Here is a 19,644-nt window from a genome sequence, read left to right on the forward strand (position 1 = left end):
GAAGGAGAATCAGTATTATTTTGATAAGTTGGAGTGGAATCAAGGCAGGATTCGAAACAATTGGCCTGGCAAGAGACCTGCCACTCCTGACCTCTGCAGTGGACTTCTGGGCTAACGGAATCTTCCCAGGTTTCAAGCCACTTGCCCCGCTGATCTCTGCAAAAACTCAGCTTCTGCTGCCTCAGTCCAATTTTTTTTTTTTTTTGAGACGGAGTCTCGCTCTGTCGCCCAGGCTGGAGTGCAGTGGCCGGAACTCAGCTCACTGCAAGCTCCGCCTCCCGGGTTTACGCCATTCTCCTGCCTCAGCCTCCCGAGTAGCTGGGACTACAGGCGCCCGCCACCACACCCGGCTAGTTTTTTGTATTTTTTAGTAGAGACGGGGTTTCACCGGGTTAGCCAGGATGGTCTCGATCTCCTGACCTCGTGATCCGCCCGTCTCGGCCTCCCAAAGTGCTGGGATTACAGGCTTGAGCCACCGTGCCCGGCCCTCAGTCCAATTTTTAATTCACATTGCATTCATGCTTTCACCCCAGGACATTTCTCTCATCCTAGCCATATGGCTTATTTTCTCTCGGTAAACCTCGCACCCTCGGGACTAGATAGAAACATTTGGAGAGCAGGCTCCAGAAACGGTCCCAGATAAGCTCCTCCTCAGGGACAGCAATGGTGTTCATGCCACTGCCTGCTCATCTTGGGCCCACTGGAGTGCCTCCCACCCCAACTGTGCGGTGGAAGTCCACAGGAGAAGCAAGAGGGGACTTACAGTGGATTTTGAAGTCCTTGTACTGTCTGTCTTCAATCGCTACCACGTACAAAGCTGCCCGGTCTGGAAACATAAGCCCTCCAGGTTTCTGTTGATGAATTGTGGGGAAATGGGTCTCGTAATCTATTCACCTGACAAAGACATCACATTTTGAACCGCACATAGAGTCACCAGACAAGCACCCCCTTGCCAGCATCTCTCATGCAGTGGACTGCCACCTTGTCTGGGGCGAGGGCTGGGACAGCAATGCTCAATTTTTATTTTGGAGCAAGGAGAATTTAAGGGACCTAAGTGGAGTCAATGGGACAAGTGAGGTGGGGTGAAGGTAAACCCAGTGAGGAGCAGTGAGAGATGTTATGACTTTGGCCTTGAGAAGCCCAGATGACTAGCACACCTGGTTCTGGCAGCCATGCAAGTCCTAAGTACTTCTTGACCAAAACGGACCTTTAACTTGGGAGAATGAATGTCTATTATTGCAAAAGAGGCCGAGGTGAGACCCACAGAAGTCCACTCTGATGGTTACACATGCTGGACCCAAGATGACCATTCTAGTCCCTGATACAGATCTGCTCTAAAGAGAGGGGCCTGGGGCAGTGACCTCCTAGCCTTAGTCTTCTCTGAAGTCCTCGTATGCCCCCTAGGCTGCAGGCCTTGGGTAGAGCAGCAGGATAGCCAGCCGACCAATGCAGGGACAGCATGCAGGACACTTACCAGCCACTTGTCCCTGGCAAAGATCACCGTGTTGAGCATGGACTCATAGAACAGACAGTAGCCCATCCACTCGCTGATGATGATGTCCACCTTCTCCACAGGCAGCTCCACCTCTTCCACTTTACCCTTAAATATGGTGATGACTGGAAAATAAGAACCCCAGGGCCATGCTTTGCAAGGACCCCACCCAGGAACCACAGGCACCTCACTTCAGGGCCAGAGATCCAGATTTCAGCCCTATTCCGATTCTACTTTTAGGATGTGACATAGCTCACCCTTCACCAAGCTAGTTTATACCAACATAATTGAAAACTACCTGCATGTTTTCCCTGTAAAATAAATCGAGCCATTACTATGTGCCTGGCATAGCTCTAAGCCTGTTACATGCACAGTATTACATCATCCTTCCAACAGCCCTGTGAGGTAAGCACATTACAGTTGACCCTTAACAACTCGGGTTTGAACTGCACAGGTTCACTCATACACAGATTTTTTTTTTTTTTTTTTAATTTACACCAAGTGTGCCTACCTCCCCTTCCACCTCTTCCACCTTGGTCACCTCTGTCACTCCTGAGACAGCAAGGCCAGCCCTTCCTCTCCCTCCTCCTCAGCCTATTCCATGTGAAGGCAATGAGGACAGAGACCTTCATGCTGATCCACCTCCACTCAATGAGTAGTAAATATATTTCCTCTTCCTTAGGATTTTCCTAACAATTTTCTTTTCTCTGGCTTACTTTATGATAAGAATACAGTCTATAATACATATACGAAATATATGTTAATTTTTTTTTTTTTGAGACGGAGTTTCACTCTTGTTTCCCAGGCTGGAGTACAATGGCAAGATCTTGACTCACCACAACCTCCGCCTCCCAGGTTCAAGCGATTCTCCTGCCTCAGCCTCCCAAGTAGCTGGGATTATAGGCATGTGCCACCATGCCCGGCTAATTTTGTATTTTTAGTAGAGATGGGGTTTCATCATGTTGGCCAGGGTGGTCTCAAACTCCTGACCTCAGGTGATCCACCTGCCTTGGCCTCCCAAAGTGCTGGGATTACAGGGATGAGCCACCACACCCAGCCAATATGTGTTAACTGACTATGTGATCAGCAAGACTGCTGGTCAGCACTAGGCTGATAGTAGCTTAGTTTTGTGGGAGTAAAAAGTTACACTTGGATTTTCAACTGTGTGGGGGATTGGCACCCCTAACCCCTGTGGTGTTCAGGGTCAACTGTTACTTTTGTTTACAATTAAGGAAACTGAGGCTTAGAGAGGTTGAGTAGCAGTAGTGGAAACAGAGCCCAGATCCGATAAGACATGACTCTAAAACTCTTCTCAAGGCCCCCACCCTATGTTAGGTTACCGTGACCATTCAAACCCAAAGAAAGCATAGATGCCTCCTCTATTGCTTTTGCATCTGTTCACAGCCAGGCTCAGTACCAAATGGGTGCCCTTCTAGTGTTTGTGAGGGAGACAATTGATATTTGATGAGAGCATGGGCTCTGCAGTCAGGGAAACCTAGGTTTAAGAGCCAGACCTTCTCACCATTAGCTGTATGACTTTAGACAAGTTACTTGACCTAACTAAACTCCAATTCCCAAGTGAAGAACCAGGAAAAGCAATATCTATTAGAGAGTGATTGTATTGATTAAATGAAATAACACATGTGGAGTGCCAGGCCCACAGCTGAAGCTCAACAGAAGGTGGAGATCATCTGACATATTCCTGCTTGTTGATCCACAGATGGAAAGGGAAGCAGATAGGGTCAGGGTCAAAGCCCCTGTCCCGTGGCTTCTGCTTATGAATCATCTCCAAGAGCTTCAGGTTCCTCTGTGGGAGGAGACACTTTTAGTTGAGGTTTTGATCAACTGACATAAACATATACAAAATTTTGAGGTCCCTTTTTATATTTGTTGCTGTAAAGATCTGAGCAAGCTAGCTTCGAGACCACGGTGAAATTGGCGGGCCGATGTACTGGTCGGCTTGTTCTTCCTGAACTTTTCCTTTGACAGGTTACATATATTCATGCTCTGAAACTCTCATTCTGCAATATCCTCTGAAAAAAAACCTCACGCCATGCCCGAGCTTTGCTGGGAAAAATGAACAATGGCCTGTACTTAGGAGTAGAAATCAAAAGAACCACATCTGCTTAGAATCTGAGTTTCATGAAAATTAATTTGGACTGCAGGCTCCTGGATGGCAAAGGACACACCGTTTGCTGGCTTTACTTAGTGTCTTCACAGTGAATAATGCAGGTGATGGAGTGTCCATTAGCAGCTTCTGATGACAGTTTACTCTCCACTATGTGGTATTTAATCAAGCTTTAATCAGATACAGCCTGTTCTACAAGGAGTAAGGTACTTTGTACACGTGCATTGACCCTGATCACTCTACAGTGAGGCTCAGGCTTGTGTGGCCCTCCCGATTGGTTACTACTCATCAGCCCCTACCATTAAAAAGTAGGAGCAGGAAGAGCTATTCTCCAAAAGGTCTGGAGGGACTGGGAGGGGTAGGTGTCGAAGTTTCTCTGGGCCTCAGAGACCCCAGAGCAGGAGGTCACCTGAGAGCAGGGCCCAGGTTGCACTAAGAAAATTCAGAGTGGGGTAAAGGATTTTTAAACATGCAAACATTGTGCCTAATTTACTTCCTATTTTGAAAGAGAACTGACAAATATATGCATGACTCACCTGCCGAATCATTTGCACGCAAAGCCTGGCTTGTCTTAGTTTTGTAAACTTAAAAATTGTCTTTAATGGCCTCCCTTATTTTTTTTTCTTTGTACATTTCTTGAAGGTTCCTCCCTAATGTCTGCCTGTGTCTGTGTGGCTATGGGTCAGGTATCCCTTATTTTTTTTTTCTTTGTACATTTCTTGAAGGTTCCGCCCTAATGTCTGCCTGTGTCTGTGTGGCTATGGGTCAGGTCCTCCTCCTGCATTTATATCATGACCTCCCTGCAGCCCTGGAAGATGTTTTCTCCTGCCTCTGGGGCCTCATGACCTCCACCCTGAGTATTTAGAACAAGGCTCCACCCTTGACAGGTTTTTAGGACAGGACTCCATTAGGAGCTGCAGGAAACAGACAGGCAGTAATCCATTATCTAGTCTAACAACAGGTACGTGTGAAATATTCCTCGGGTGTCCCCCAAAGACAGTTACTGCTGCTCATGTTCTCTGTGTTAGCCCTCTTATCCATTAGTTGCTGTATCCTCATCAATATGGATTACAAGAGATTATTGATAGATGGACAGATGATACACATAGATGATATAGAAGACAGATGGATGATAGATAGATACAGTGGTCACAGAATAGCAAAAATCACAATCTCTGCTTGCAAAAAGGAAGAATCAGTTAACCCTATAAAATGCTCAACAGTCTGGACTTCTGTTCTCTTAGCATCACCCTTCTACATCTATTCAAGTGCAAACATTTCTCAGTGTGGACATGGCCCCACAGTTGCCTTGGTGAGGAGATGAGCCCTTTGTCAAAGGAAAAGGAGACATCTCCCTTCAATCCAGTGCTGGACTGGCTTTCAGACTCCAGTTATTCCCTTTCGCCGGTGCTTTTGTGCTCAACCTGCACAACTTTATCCTGGAATCCTAAAAGGCAGCAACTTATGCTCTTGTTCCCACTGACAGCTAATCTCGATCAACTATCTCCTCTCTTTTATTTTCCTCGTTAGGAAAATAAAAAAGAAGGGAGGTTGAATCTGAAATTCTTTGCAGTGTCAGAAAGCTGTGGTTCTTCAAATATGTACTGAACACTTGCTCTGTGTCAGGCATTCTGCGAGATTCAGTGGTGGAGACAGCTGGCATCAATAAAAAGATGGTGCCCGCGAGTTCCGGTGTGACTGTCATTTTCAACACTTCCTGGGTCCTTTTATTTTTATTTTTAAGAGGTCACATTGTTTCTGTGCAGCCAAATACAACTGTCCAGCTGAATCACCATGGATATTCTTCCTGTAGTCTGTAGTCACCACCAGCAACCACTTAAACTTCCAGATGCAATTTCCAAACCTACAAAATGCTACCTCTCATGTTGGGGCTTATGCCAGCTCACTAGGGGCTATTGGCCAACATAGGGCATTAGGCTGGTTCAAGGAACTGTGTGGGCACACACAGCAGCAGTCTTCCCTTCTCCTCCATGCAAAGGATGTTCAAGGGAGTCTAAGCTATTGATATTAAGATTCTGAGCAGCCATAGGCTGCAGAGCTCCATGCCCAATCTGGACCCCACGTCACTCAAACTGCCTCAGCTCAAGGTTGCATTGCTGTCACTGTCCGGATCCATGTTTTTATTCCATAAAGATGATGGAAAGTTCGTTCAACGAACTGTGACAGGACCCTGGCTGGTAAATTTTAGAATGATTAATCATAACTAAATGCACAACGGGGAGCAATCGACTCCAAAATGGGAAAATTTCCCCTGGAGCTTCAAGTTTGTAAATTAGACATCCAGGATTTTAATAAATGGTTTTGAGTGGAATTTTTTTTTTTCTTTGTGGTGTGAGTGGTTCTTACAGAAATCTAGTCATTCTCATTAATGGTCTTTTTTGTTTTTAAACAAATCAGGCCAGCTCAACCTCATTTGAGCCTCCAGTGCGTCCATCAGGGTCAGCTGGTGCCCGTAGGATCTGCAGTGAGTGATCATTTTTAGGGTCCTCACAGATCCTGTCCCACAGAAGAGGAGGAAAGAGGGTCATATGCGTGGGAACAGGGAACACATTATGAGCCTGTGAAGCCCCCTGAACCCCCCGCCAGCCCCACTGCAGCAAAGCCCCTTGCTCGCCCTCCCCACTCCCTTGGTCCTGGCTCACACACCTATTTTGGTGACACCCACGCTGGCTGCCTTGCACCTGCGGAGGGCCCGGCTCACCTCCAGCGTATGCACTCCTTCTCTTCGTTGTCTATTTTAGCTTCCTATTTCCAGGATATAGTGGAGCACTTGACTCCTCACAAACAGTCAAAGTCATTACTGAATGAACGGATGGATGAATGAGCAATTAAAAAAAAAAAAAGGGCATCGGGTTAAGAGACAAAAGATATTCAAACTAGTCCTAATTGTGACAGTAAAAAATTACTAGCATTTGAATAGCAGCTTGCAGAGTGATGTTCCGTGTGTTACTTCAGTAATCCTCCTAGGAACTTGTGTGTTTGGTTTCGTTATTCTTTGAGCCTAAGGAGAGAACTGGAGTTTAGAGAAGTCAGGTGGAACCTAGGCCTGTTGCGCACGTTTGTGCCTCCCCGTGGTTCCTTTCCTCACCCGGCGAATGGGTGACCATCTGACCTCCCTACTACCTGGGATTCTTATGGACACAGAGCAACTCCTTGGGATGTTGAGAGAAAAGAAGTCAGAGAAGGCAAAGGACTGACCTACCCTTCTCCTGCAGCTGGTCAGGTTCGTTGGCAGGCTGAGGGGAGATCCAGCCATGGAGAGCAGCCAGGGTGGGGCCAGATCCCATCCATCTCCCTTGATGTCAGCCCCTGCCTTGCCCCACTGCCCTCTCCTTCTCCGGCACCCAGGTGCATGGATAAGCCTCTCTCATGAGGTCAGAACCTGCCCATTCTGGAGCCCATGGTGATGGGAAAAAGGATGTCCGTATCTCTACCCTCAATGTCTGGTGGGACTGGGACTATGTCCCACAGCAAACTGACCCTGTTGCCGGAGTGGCGTAAGGGAGCCTTGGGTGTCATGGAGCCTCAATGTGGTCGCTTCCACAATATAGTACTCCTCTCCCTGCCCAAATCCCCCATTCACCCACGAACATGGGACTCGAGGATCTGCCTTGTGCCCACTGTGTCTTCTGCCTGGCTTCATGTTCTAGCCTGCTCTGACTCCCTTGAGGTCTCAGGGCTCAGTGTGCTTGGCTGGAGCTCTAAAGCCATGCTAGCTTTGCCAGAGCCATTCCCTAGCCAGAGACCCTGCCTGGTTTCTCTCCTCTCTTAGGCAGTGGCTGGAGTACTCAGTTAATCAGAACAATACCAGGACTCCTCCCACCCCAAATCATCGCCCACCACTTAGAACAACACCTGTGGTCCAGCCTGGCAGATACCCGACACCGTGGCCACAGGCAGATGATCATGTGGGCTTGGCCGAAGGGAAGCAGGGGTTATCAAGAATGCACTGGTACTGGGTGAAGTGGGTGACGTCCACGGGAATGTAAAGGGCAACCAAAGCTTCCCCAGGGCTCAGGTATCACTCTCTCCCTGCAGGAGAAGCTTCCATGGGACAGAAAGTATCTCCCACCTGAGGGAATGTGTACAGGTGGGTAAAACACTCTTCCCACTGCTCTCAGCATGGCCCTGTCTTCACCTTTAGGTCTCCAGAAGGGAAAACAAAACAGCTCTGGTTTGTAGCACCTGCCCATGTCCGTGGTGTAAATACTTCCACTACAGCCAATTTTAAGCTAACGCCACCAATGATGCCATTCAAGGCAGAGTTGAGAAGAGATGAGTGCATGCACTCGACTCTTGGCAGGCAGCACATGACAGTAGCATGCCCCTGCGACCACCCAACTGGAAAAAGCACATCCCCATTTTCTCAATTACTCCATGCTGTTTTTTTCTAAGCACTTTCACAATTTGTGATTATGTCGTGATTTTGTTTGTTCGCTTGCCTTCACGTCTGTCTTCTCCTTGAGACTGTAAGCTTTATGAGAGCAAAGATTTTGTCTGTGCTAGTCACGCCACAAACACAGGACCCAGTACGTGGCTCAATAATACTCAAAGGGATGAATACATGAAACTCACTTTGAAGATTAGTAATGGGTTGTTTCTTGAGCAGTTAGGGAAGGAAGTAGCAGTTGCCAGCAGTCACTAGTACAGGCTCATTAAAAATAATTATGTATGATTGGTCTCATTTCTTTTTTTGACATGGTTATTAGTCAAGGTAATAAACGGAATAATCGTAACAACCGCTAACGTTTATCTGTTACTCAGTGCCTACCGGATGCTGTTGTGCTTTATACAGTGGTGTGCTGGTGATACTTAACAACTGGCTCCCCAGGAGGCAGAAGCCTGGTTTGTCACCTTTGCTGATTTCTGTGGTATAAATACTTCCACCGTGGCCAATGACTGCATCCATTCTGCAGATTTACTGAAACTTTCACAATCAGCTCTCAGGATCCCGTCAGGGGCTGGCTCCAGAGTGCCACAGTTTTACAAACAGCAACTAGGCAATCCCTACAGTGGCCCTGGGAGGTATGAACCACTATTCCCATCTCATAGATGAGGAAACTAAGGCACATAAACTAAGTCATCCAAGAGCACAGTCTACTTCCGGCAGAGCTGGGTGTGAGTCAGAAAGTTTGACTCCAGAGCCCGCGCTTGCAGGATGTCACGTGGGACTTCACCAAGGACGTTGACAAGGCCCCACCGCCATGGCATCCTAGGAGAGAAGATGACAAAGTACTGTGTGGATTCATGAGTTGGCTGCATGGCCCTATTCCAAAGAGCTGGTTAAGAGCCTAGTGTAGAGCAGCCTACAGGAGCTTCCACCCTCACCACAGGACACCCATCACAAAGCCAACAGCAATGACTCCCAGGAGAGTGATCATCTGTAGGGCGTCTTAGTCATTTGTGATAGAAGACCAACTCTAACAACATGGTGTTGAATACGAATAAAAACATGTGACTCTCAGTGTGGATTGATTCAAAACATCCACCAACCAGATATAGGTTAGGAGGCATCACTTGGCAGCAGCATGTGGATAGACAACAGATTGTAGTTGATCTCCAGCTAGGAATAGTGTGACATGGTGTTTTCCACAACTGCTGGCAGGCAGAAACTGGAGCTGCATTGCCACAAGTGCAGCATCTGGGCCCCTCCCATGGACTGGCTGTGTTTATTTCTTAGCACAACCCTCTGCTGGTGAAAGAGATGCTAAAACATGGCCAGAGGAGAATGCTCCAACCACAGCCCTCCTGAGCAAAAGGGGAAGGAACTGGGGATGTGTAGCAGTTGTGGAAATCCCACCAGGAGAATCATCCCAGGACTGGGTGGCTGCAAAGCACAGAGGATTACTGTCAGAGCACCGAACTTATTGTCACCTATATAAGGCTGGGAGTGTGCGGCCAAGAATCATCAAGGTGTAGGGCATTACACCTGAAATGACCTGTAGCTGACATTTGAGCACCTACTGTATGTGAGGCCCTATATCAGGCACTTGACCTCCACAATCCCTAAGCCCCTCATAACCCTACAAGCTGTGCACTGGTCTATCTCCTCTAAAGGGGGCAAAAAGAGGCTCAGAAAGGGGAAGTGATTTGACAAAGTCCTCTCTACCATTAAGTTGCGGAGGCCCAGCTGTCCCTTGCCACTGCCTCGTGTCAGGCTACCTTAAAGTCTCTTCTAGCTAGGACACTGATGCTTTAGGTCATGCAAAAGTAGGAGAAGGACAAGGAAGAGGGCACGCTTTTTTCCTTGAATTTTCTAGGAAGTAAACGGGTTATACATTTTTTGTTTCTAGAGTTATACCGATGCAATCAACCTCTGAGCTCCTATGTCAACCTTCGCAATGGATCTACCTTTTTCGGCATCTCGGCAGCCCACTGGTTTCCTCATCAGATGGAGAGGAAATAATAGTCGTTAGTGCTGAAGTCAAAGAGGAGTCACTGAAGCGTGCGTGTGGGCCACACGTGTGGAAGAAGCCATGTGAAGGCTGCGTGCCTGCTGCAGGTGGCTTCCTGTGGGTGTGTGTCTACATGTGAATAACTTCATCACGTACGGAGGTGGAGAGGGAGAGAGGCTGATTGCTTCTGGGAAGCAGGTATTCTATGCCCCGTGTTGTTATTTATGTCTCTACACCTACGCTCCTGAGACCCACATGGCTGGCTGTTGCAGCATTTCAAAAGCATTTCCATGGAAGCATCCGTGCAGCCAAGCTGTCCTCCTCTGAGTACACACCCGCTGCTGCGAGCGGGTGCAGCAGCCAGGGCTCTGGGTGGCCTCGGTGGCTCCACCCACCTGTTGCAAACCCTGGGAGGAAGAAGTAAAGACCACTTGGCTCTATGGAGGCCCCTGGACCTGGAGTTCCCTCCTCTCTGGAACAGGTGTGTTAAGGGAGGAATGGGCACGAGGGCAGCTATTCCCTTGGGGACAATGGTTTGCCCTCTTCAAGCCTTTGCCTCGGTAGCATAGAATCAAGTCTGAGCCATCAAAACCCAGAGGATGAACGATTCTATGCTAAAGCCATGAGGTGGGGCTGAGCAAACCCAGGAAATGGTGGGGGTGTGGATGCCACAACGGGTCAGCATGGACCATGGCAGTCCGGCTCCCCAAGCAGAGGAGGGTGCCCAGGTGGGACGCTGCCCAGCAAGGGTGTCAGATCCCAGCACGGGGTGACAGACATCTGCCTGGGGCAGGAGGTGGTGACAATGGGAGATTGGTTACATTCAGGGGTATGTAAACATATTATAAATGAGTAGTAAGCCAACATATTACCAATAATGAGAGTCTGGTTTTTCTGCTAGAGAAAGGAGTTAGAAATGTGGAAAGGGAGGAAATGAGAGGAAACTCCATGGTACTGGTTAACACTGGAGTGAGTTAATCATGTGAGTTCCTACTTGATTGACAATACGTATAAATAGATACAGTAATCGAGACCATCCTGGCTAACACAGTGAAACCCCATCTCTACTAAAAATACAAAAAAATTAGCCGGGTGTGGTGGCGGGCGCCTGTAGTCCCAGCTACTCGGGAGGCTGAGGCAGGAGAATGGCGTAAGCCCAGGAGGCGGAGCTTGCAGTGAGCCGAGATCGCGCCACTGCACTCCAGGCTGGGTGACAGAGTGAGACTCTGTCTCTAAAAAAAGGAAAAAAAAATAGATACAGTAATAAAGATTGTGTAAATGTGTCCACTCACACAGAGACACACACTCCCCAGCTTTCCCCAGTGAAACAGCCTGGTAGCATCAACATTCTAAAATCAATGAGCATCTAGCCCCCACCTTAGTTTCTAAATGCTGTGGTCCACTAATTAGAATCAGGCAGAAATGACTGATTCTAGAACAGAGGCGTGGAGACACAAGACAAGCCTGGAATGTCTTGTGCTGGAAAGTAAGGAGGCTTGGGAAAAGGGAAAGAGGCATTTCAAAGGGACACAGAAGCCAGCTGGAAGGGCATCAGAGACGAAATCAGGGACAATTTGAGTATCGGAGCCAGTAGTGATAACAGCTGTAATCTATTAAATAAAATAGGAATCTATAGTGAAATGAATGGACAGATCAGTAGATGGATGAACACTAGGTGGCTGATTGGATGGATGGATGGATGGACAGAAAGATAGCTAGATTAGATAGATCAGATAGATAGGATGGATAGATAGATAGATAGATAGATAGATAGATAGATAGATAGATTAGATAGACAAGATACAGAGAGAGAGAGAGAGAGCGCTGGATTAGTTAGGTAGGTAAGTAGATAGGTAGCTAGCTAGCTAGCTAGATAGCTAGATAGATAGATAGATAGACAGACAGACAGATAGATAGATAAGGTAGGTAGGCAGGCAGACAGACCAACAGACAGATGGATGGACTGACAGACGGATGGATGGATGGATAGATAGATAGATAGATAGATAGATAGATAGATAGATAGATAGATTAGATAGACAAGATAGAGAGAGATGGATTAGTTAGGTAGGTAAGTAGATAGATAGATAGATAGATAGATAGATAGATAGATAGATAGATTAGATAGACAAGATAGAGAGAGAGAGAGATGGATTAGTTAGGTAGTTAAGTAGGTAGGTAGGTAGATAGATAGATAGACAGACAGATAGATAGATAGGTAAGGTAGGTAGGCAGGCAGACAGACCAACAGACAAATGGATGGACACTGACGGACAGATGGACGGATAGATAGATAGATAGATAGATAGATAGATAGATAGATAGATAGATGGGTATATAGATAGATAGATGTTAGTTTGATGAGGAATGAAATATTTACACGGTGTCAAAGTACCTCCCCCAGAAAATCTTACTAATTACAAAGGGAAAAGAGCAGCTTTCCCAGCAGACACTGCCTTCCCCAAGTGGTCTAAGTGATGCTATCTGTAACGAGACAGGCCGAAATTGCATGCAATGAGAACACAGCATCCTGTCTGTGATATTTCTACCCAAGATGCAGAACCTGAATTCAATCGTGAGGAAGCATCGCACAGTCTCAAACTGGGGAACATCCTAAAAACACTGGCCTGTAGATCTTCCAGTGTGTCAAGACCATGAAAGTCAAGGAAAGTCTGAGTCGGCCAGCTTGAAGGGAACCAGTCACAACAACTAAATGCAACGTGTCATTCTGAACGAAATCCTCGTGCTACAAATGATGTTGCTTAGACAATTGACAAAACATGAAAAGGATCTGGGCATTAGGTAATGATGACGTGTTACTTTCCTGACGTTGATGGTTGCATGTGGCTGGTAGAAAATGTCCTCGATGGTTTGAAATGCACATTAATGTATTCAGGGATGACGGAGCATCACATCAACCACTTTCTCTCAAAGGATTCCATAAAAAACCCAGCTGTATGTGCGCTTTTTCTGTACGTTGAGTATTTCAAAGGTTAAAATGAAGAAGGGAAAAGGGAGGAGAAGGGGAGGAGAAGGAAGGGGAGGAAAGGGAGAGCCCTATGGTGTGAAGTAAAGCAGGATGATGAGGGGGCTGTGTGGTTCCTTTCCCGGCAAGCAGGTAGGAGATGCCTCAGCTGGAGTTAGCCACCTCCCCTGCCGGCCCGCCCCACACTCTGCTATGAATGGCTGCAGGGCAGTAGCCCCTGCAAGCCTGGGGAGGAGGGACACCAGGGAGGCTGTGTTTCCAGAGCCCCAGACACTTACTGGGGTGGGCTGGCACTGAGAAGGAGATGAAGAGTCAGAGGCTGGGTCAGAGGTCAGGAATTATGGCGCAGATGAAACCTGTGCAGAGGGAGGGGAATGGTCGAGGTGTTGTTTGAAAGCCCCTCAGGGTTCACGGATGAGACTCAGGACCACTGAGAGGACATCTGATCCTGCTGTGCCCGCACACAGCCTCCCCTCCCAACAGACTTTCAGGCTCAGCAGCACTCCTGGTGCTTCTGCATCCACACAAACACACCTTAGCAAAGGGCACCGGAACCAAGCCCAGGCTCACTCAGCCACCTCTCCTAGCCTCAGTTTCCACACCTGTTAATGGGGAAAACCATTTGCCCTATTTCACAGGCTGGGGAGAAGGATGCCAGGCTGTGTCACCCTCACAGAGAAAGAATCGACCAGTTTTCTTTATCCATCTTTAGTAAGCAGATAGGGAGCCGGGTCAAGCACTTCTCTGAGGAGGGCGCAGAATAGACCCAGCTCTGCTTGGTGAGCCAAGAGAGGCTGGACACCAAGCCAGAAGTCAAGGGGTCTGAGCAGCATTCCCCTACTTGGGCCTCAGGATCGCAGCTCCACTTGTGGCCACTACAGATGTTGCCCGCCCATTGCCTCAGCCTTTGTCACAACCACCACTGCCCTTCCCCGCTTCCTTCCTGGCCCAGCTTAGATCCCACGGTCCATCACTATTGTCAGCTTCTGGCTCCCCCTCCCTCCGCTGCATGTTCCCAGCAAAGCCCTGATCCAGGCAACCTTCCTCTCCAACCACACCCAAGCTCCTGAGAGTGGTAAGACAAAGATCACACAACAGGGAGGATGGGACACACTGCGCCTCTATGGTCATGCATCTCTACAGGCATCAGACGGTGTCGCAGCAGTCCTCACTCCCCCAGCCTGTCTGCTGCCCTCCCTCCTTCCCTCCCATTCCAGGACTCACTTCCCTCACCTTCTGTCTTTTTGACATGCAACTGCCTCATTCTTCACTGAGCAAATGAAAGCAGCAAAACTGAGGCTTCCCGCCACTGGCACCTCCATCTGGACCCACACTCCCCACTTTCCCCCACTTCTACGGCTAAACTATCCCTACCCTAAGGCAAAGGCCGCCACTCCACCTCTGCAAGGCAAAGAACGCCCCACAACCTGTGCAAGGCAAAGACCACCCCTCCACCTGTGCCAGCAAAGACCACCCATCCACCTAGGCAGGGCAAAGGCCACCCCTCCACCTGTGCTCTGGAACCCACCCCCGACACACACACCTTTGCTGCTGAATTTACTTTTTCCTGCATCTGCAATTTTTCTGTCCCTCTACTACACCAGTGAATCACATACACATTTTCATATCTCCTATTCTTAAAAAACAAACAAACAAACAAAAAAACTTCTTCCCTTGATGCCACCTTCCTTTACAGCTACTGTTCCATTTTTCTATTCCCATCGTTTCTGGTCCTTGCCTCACAGTCCCTCCTGAACCTACTCTGAATAGATTTCTCTCCCAGCCCCACACTGAGCCTGTGCTTGTTAAGAACACTGGTAACCTCCATGTGGCCAGAGTCAATGGTGGTCACTTCTCTGTTCTTACCAGAGCTGATCCCTCCACATTCCCTAGAGTTGAGCTTGCTGCCTCCCTGGGCTTCATGGTCCTCCTCTCTCCTGAATGCTCTTCAACCTCACCAACTGCATCTTCTCTGCCTCTTTGCTGCCCTTCTCCCCTGCTTGACCTCTGAATGTTGCATTGTAGTGCCCTAGAGCCCCATCTTTGGTCCATTTCTTTCTTCTAGCTACACACCATCCCTAAGTGACCACATCCTGTGGCTTCAAATACTACCTATAGGTTGATGACGCCCAAGTGGAGGTCTCCTGGTCTGGCTCTTCCTGAAATTCTAGACTCACATATCCAAATCTGACTCAACGCATCTACCTGGATGTCCGACGGGCATCTCGGACCTAACGCATGCAAAAAGGAGCTCTTGATTTCCTTCTCACTCCTGCCACCCCTATGAGTACTTTGCCTCCATCCACCCAGCATCCACCCAGTTGCCCAAGTCAAAAACAATCCTTGCTTCTCTCTTTTTTCTCATCCCCACACTCAATCCATCTTCAGGTCCTGTGCCTCCATCTCCAAGCATATCCACAGGGGTCACTTCTCTTCATCTCCACTGCCGCCCCAGTCCCTGCTGCAGCCCCTCTCACTGGAGCACTGCAATAGCTTCTTCCCTTCTGTCTGCTCACACTCTTCCTGCTTGCAACGTATTCCAATCCATCCTCCATAGAGAAGCCACCTCCCTTGCTTGAAATCCTCCAATAGACTGCAGCACCTGGAGCATAAAATCTAACCTTGTTTTCCTGGTTACAAATCCTATGTGATCTGGTCCCCTCCTCCCTCTCTGATCCCTGTGTTTCCATGCTCTGGTCACGTGGTATGATCTTCTTTGTGTTTCTGGGGCATGCCAAGCTCAGTCCATCCCGGAGGCCTTTGTACTGGCTGTAACTTCTGTCGGAGATTCTCTTCCCCTCACCTTTGTCAGCCTGGCTCCTGCCTGTCATTCAGATCTGAGCTTCACTGTGACCTGCTCAGAGAGCAGCTAACCTAACGCAACCATGGGGCCTCTCTCCATTCTGTCAGCTGACTTTGTGATCTGCAAAGCACTTATCACCACCTGATATTTTTCTTTGAGTGTCTGCTTCTTTATTTTTTATCTGTAACCCCTGCCCCTAAATGGAATGTGGATTCCATGAGGTCAGGGACTTTACCTGTCTGGTTCCCTGCTCTGTCCCCACAACCTGGTTCATGGTGGTTTGCAGAGAAGTTTGTTGAGTCAGTAAGGCTCCTGCCTTTGCAAAGAGTCTGCAGCAAGTGGGTCAAGCACCAGACAGGACAGGTGGCAGGGCTGAAGCCACACGGACACAGGTTTGTAGTGGTGTGTGCAGGCAGGTACCACCTGGGCCTGGGGACTCAGGTCAGACCCAGAGGGGTGACAGGGCAGCAGGCACCCTCTAGGAGGGCAGAGGAATTCTGGCAGATCAGCAGGGAGCATGGCAAGGGCTGCATCCATAGGGCAGAGGCTCACACAGCACAGACAGGGGAGGCTGAGCTGACTCCTCGGTGCCTGGGATTTGACAAAGCCCATCTGCCGGACCTCCCTGCCCAGGCTCCCTCAGGAGGGACACTGAAATCAGATTTCTTCTCAACCTCGCCTCTTTTTCCCCTGCCCCAGACTCCTCAAGGGAACGTCCTTCCCTCCCAGCTCCAGCCTTCCCTTTCGGAAGGGAAGAGTTCCCTTTCGGAACTCTGCAGTGAGCTCTGTCTTTTGGAGCTGACCCTTCGCAGCCCTCTGCTGCAGGCGGCCTCTGTCCCACTGCTCCTGCCAGCCCTGTCTGGCTCCAGCTGTCTCTCTGTATTGCAACTTTCTGTCTACCAGTTCCTCTCCCGGCCTCACTGCAGCCCCAGCGCAGTAGGACAGGATGCCCACACAGAGCTGGTACCCTGTCTGCCTTTCCGATGCTCTCCCCAGCACTGAGTACAGGGCCGGGGACTGCTTCTAATCCTGCTGTCAGATGCAAGCTCCAAGGACGTCTCCTGATCAGGGACCCTTGCGGGTCTGTTTCCAAGATGGGCTCCAGAGAGGAGGGGCTGGGAAATGTCACTGTCCGTGGGAAAGGTGGGAGGGGAGGAAGGGAAGGGACACCCCTCTGTATAATCAGACTCCAGCTGAAGAAGGGCCCACTCCCAAAAGCAGCCTCATTCCCAAAAAAGCCCGGCAGTAACAGGGCTTGTGGGCAGTGGAGGACCACATCCTGGGGTCTGCCAGGATGCCCCTGGGCAGATGGCAGGGAAAGATTGGGCTGGGGCTCATGGAGAGGGAAGAGGAGGAAGAGGAGGAGGAGGAGGAATGTGGCCATTTTGCAGAACGCAGTAGGTTGCCCACAGCTGGGGACAAGCAAAGAGTATGGCAACTCAGGATTTAGCCACAAGCAGGACTTGCCAAAAACTGAGAGGAGACGGCCGCGATCCTTAACTTGCCTGGTGGGGGTGGGAACATCAGCACCCATGGCCGCAATCCTGCTGGCAGGGGCCTCAGCTGGGTGCACCACCTCCCCAAGTCCAAGTGCTCTGTGCTCCTCCCGCTGTGCCATCCCAACAAGCAAGTGTGAACCTCCCGTCCCCTCCACCCAGGAGAAAATACTCAGAGGTAGGTCTTACTGTTGTCCAGGTGGTTGGCCTTAATGATCTTCTCTGAGTAGTCAGAAATACTGGAGCATTCGATCTGGAAAGGGCACAGGACAAAGGAGCAAGGCGTCAAAAAAAAAATCACGGCAACACCGATGCAATGGATAGAGACACTGAGTCCCAGACAGGGGTGGTGACTTGCCCACGGCTGCATCACAACTTTGCGGCAGATTGAAAACCGAAACCCAGCCCTCCCACCTCCAGGCCAGCGGCTTTCCATGAAATTGGGCTGCCTTTGCAAAAAGCCTGAGATCCAGCCGCCCTCTGTGATGGAGGGATTGATCTCTGTGCTGGAGACTCAGAAGGGGCTGGCAGACCTCATGCTCCCGGCCAGCAGAGAATGGCAGGAGGCAGCACGTCCTCACTCTGTGGGGGACCTAGGTAGGCAGATCCAAGCCAGAGTGGCGACCCTCCCTCAACATGATCCTCCCCACCGCAGCCCAGCCCTTCCAGGGTAAACGAGGCGCGTGCCAGGACGGGACCATCTGGAAAAAGCCAGGTCAGGACCTCACGGCTGGTTTAAGATCTTTCTCTTCCCCTCCCACCCCCTACATTAGCTCTCGCCGCTTCATCTTTGAAAGAAATTATTCCTTTTAATCCAGACGTCTTTCCAGGCTCTCCAGACCTCCTAAGCAAAGGGCCAAGGTACTTGAGAGATGAGTGGACCTTCCCTGAGTGCAGGCCCTCGTGGGAATGGTTGGAAGCCAAGCTCCAGCCCAGGGTTAGCATCTCAGGCACACTGCCAGGGGTTCTGGACACGGAGGGGCAGCTGCCGAGAGCCGTCCTCACCTCCGGAGCTGGCCCTCTTACGGAGGCTGGCCTGTGCTGAGGTCCTGGGCTCTACTCACCTCCACACCTGGGGGCCCCTCAGACTACCCCCGGGCCTCGGGCAGGGACCATTCCCTTGAGAAGTACTCGCAAAGGGGCACTGAGGGAGTTTCTGACGCCTCTGGCCACGCCTTGAGGAAGGGTGAGGGCACCTACGGGGTCAGAAGGGGTCACTTGGTTAGAGCTGCATCCAAGGAGCCGACTCCGGCCAGGCTGCAGGACCCAGGAGAACCGGCCCTTTCCCGGGCTGCCAGGTCCCGGGCCTTCAGGCCGCACTGTCTGTAGGGGTGGGATTCCCTCCTCTTCTTCTCCCCCTCTGGCCATGTCATCATCTGATTTGCAAGAGGTGACCACGTTGAGTGATGAGGAGCATGAGACCTGGAGCCGGCAGCCCGGATTTATGCCTGGCCTCTGCCCTTCCTAACTGTGCCTCAGTGTCCTCCCGAGAGAAGCCGAAGCCCCCGATGCATACGAGTGTGTGAGGGTGAACTCAGCCGAAGCTTGCTCAACCCTCAGAGTGCGGGGCGGAGTCCTTCCCACCTTGTTTTCCTTTCTTCCATCTTCTCCTCTTCCATTTCTTCCCTCTTCTGTCTTTACCACCTCTCTTCACTTTCCTGATTTTTTTTTTTTTTTTTTTTTTGAGACAAAGTCTCGCTTTGCTGCCCAGGCTGGAGTGCAATGACGCGATCTGGACTCACTGCAACCTCCGCCTCCTGGGTTCAAGCGATTCTCCAGTCTCAGTCTCCCAAGTAGCTGGAATTACAGGCGCCTGCCATCATGCCCAGCTAATTTTTGTATTTTTAGTAGAGACAGGGTTTCGCCATGTTGGCCAGGCTGGTCTTGAACTCCTGACCTCAGGTGATCTGCCTGCCTCTGCCGATTCTTTTCTTTTGTGCTTTCCCGTCTTCTTTCTGCTTTTCTAGGCCCCTCTCCCATTTTTCTAGCTTTTCTCTGCACCTTTCTCTCTCTCTCTCTCTCCTCTCCATTGCTCTTGTCACATCTGTCTCTTTCTCTGTGCCCGTCTCCACTCTGGGACGATGGTCTTCCTCCCTCCCTCTTTCTCTGTCTCTCTCTCCCGCCATCTCATCTCCCCACTGGAGGACAGCAGTGGGTGGAAGGGGGTCTGGAACAGGAGAAACTGCGAAATGAGCCATCCGGAAAGGAGCCCAGCTAAATGTGGTGGAGCCATTTATAAAAGAGCTGTTAGAGAAAAGGGCGGGAGGCAGACAGATCGCGCCAAGTCACCGCAGCTGGAAGGCGCCAAGTGGGAGCCTCCTTC

The 19,644-nt window shown here is 49.8% G+C and overlaps 1 protein-coding gene across 2 annotated transcripts in view; it reads right to left on the reverse strand.

Moving 5' to 3' along the window:
• PRMT8 (protein arginine methyltransferase 8) overlaps window positions 1-19,644 on the reverse strand; it is a 209,537-nt gene that overhangs the window by 24,847 nt on the left and 165,046 nt on the right. For both annotated transcript variants that reach the window (XM_025402041.1, XM_025402040.1), the window contains exons 4-6: window positions 17,511-17,574; window positions 1,475-1,617; window positions 764-851 (exon numbers count right to left, since the gene is read on the reverse strand). In XM_025402041.1, coding sequence (XP_025257826.1) covers window positions 764-851; window positions 1,475-1,617; window positions 17,511-17,574 — 295 coding nt within the window. The remainder of the gene's footprint in view (window positions 1-763; window positions 852-1,474; window positions 1,618-17,510; window positions 17,575-19,644) is intronic.

Source organism: Theropithecus gelada, chromosome 11 (genome assembly GCF_003255815.1).
Source record: "Theropithecus gelada isolate Dixy chromosome 11, Tgel_1.0, whole genome shotgun sequence".
NCBI lineage: Eukaryota > Metazoa > Chordata > Mammalia > Primates > Cercopithecidae > Theropithecus > Theropithecus gelada.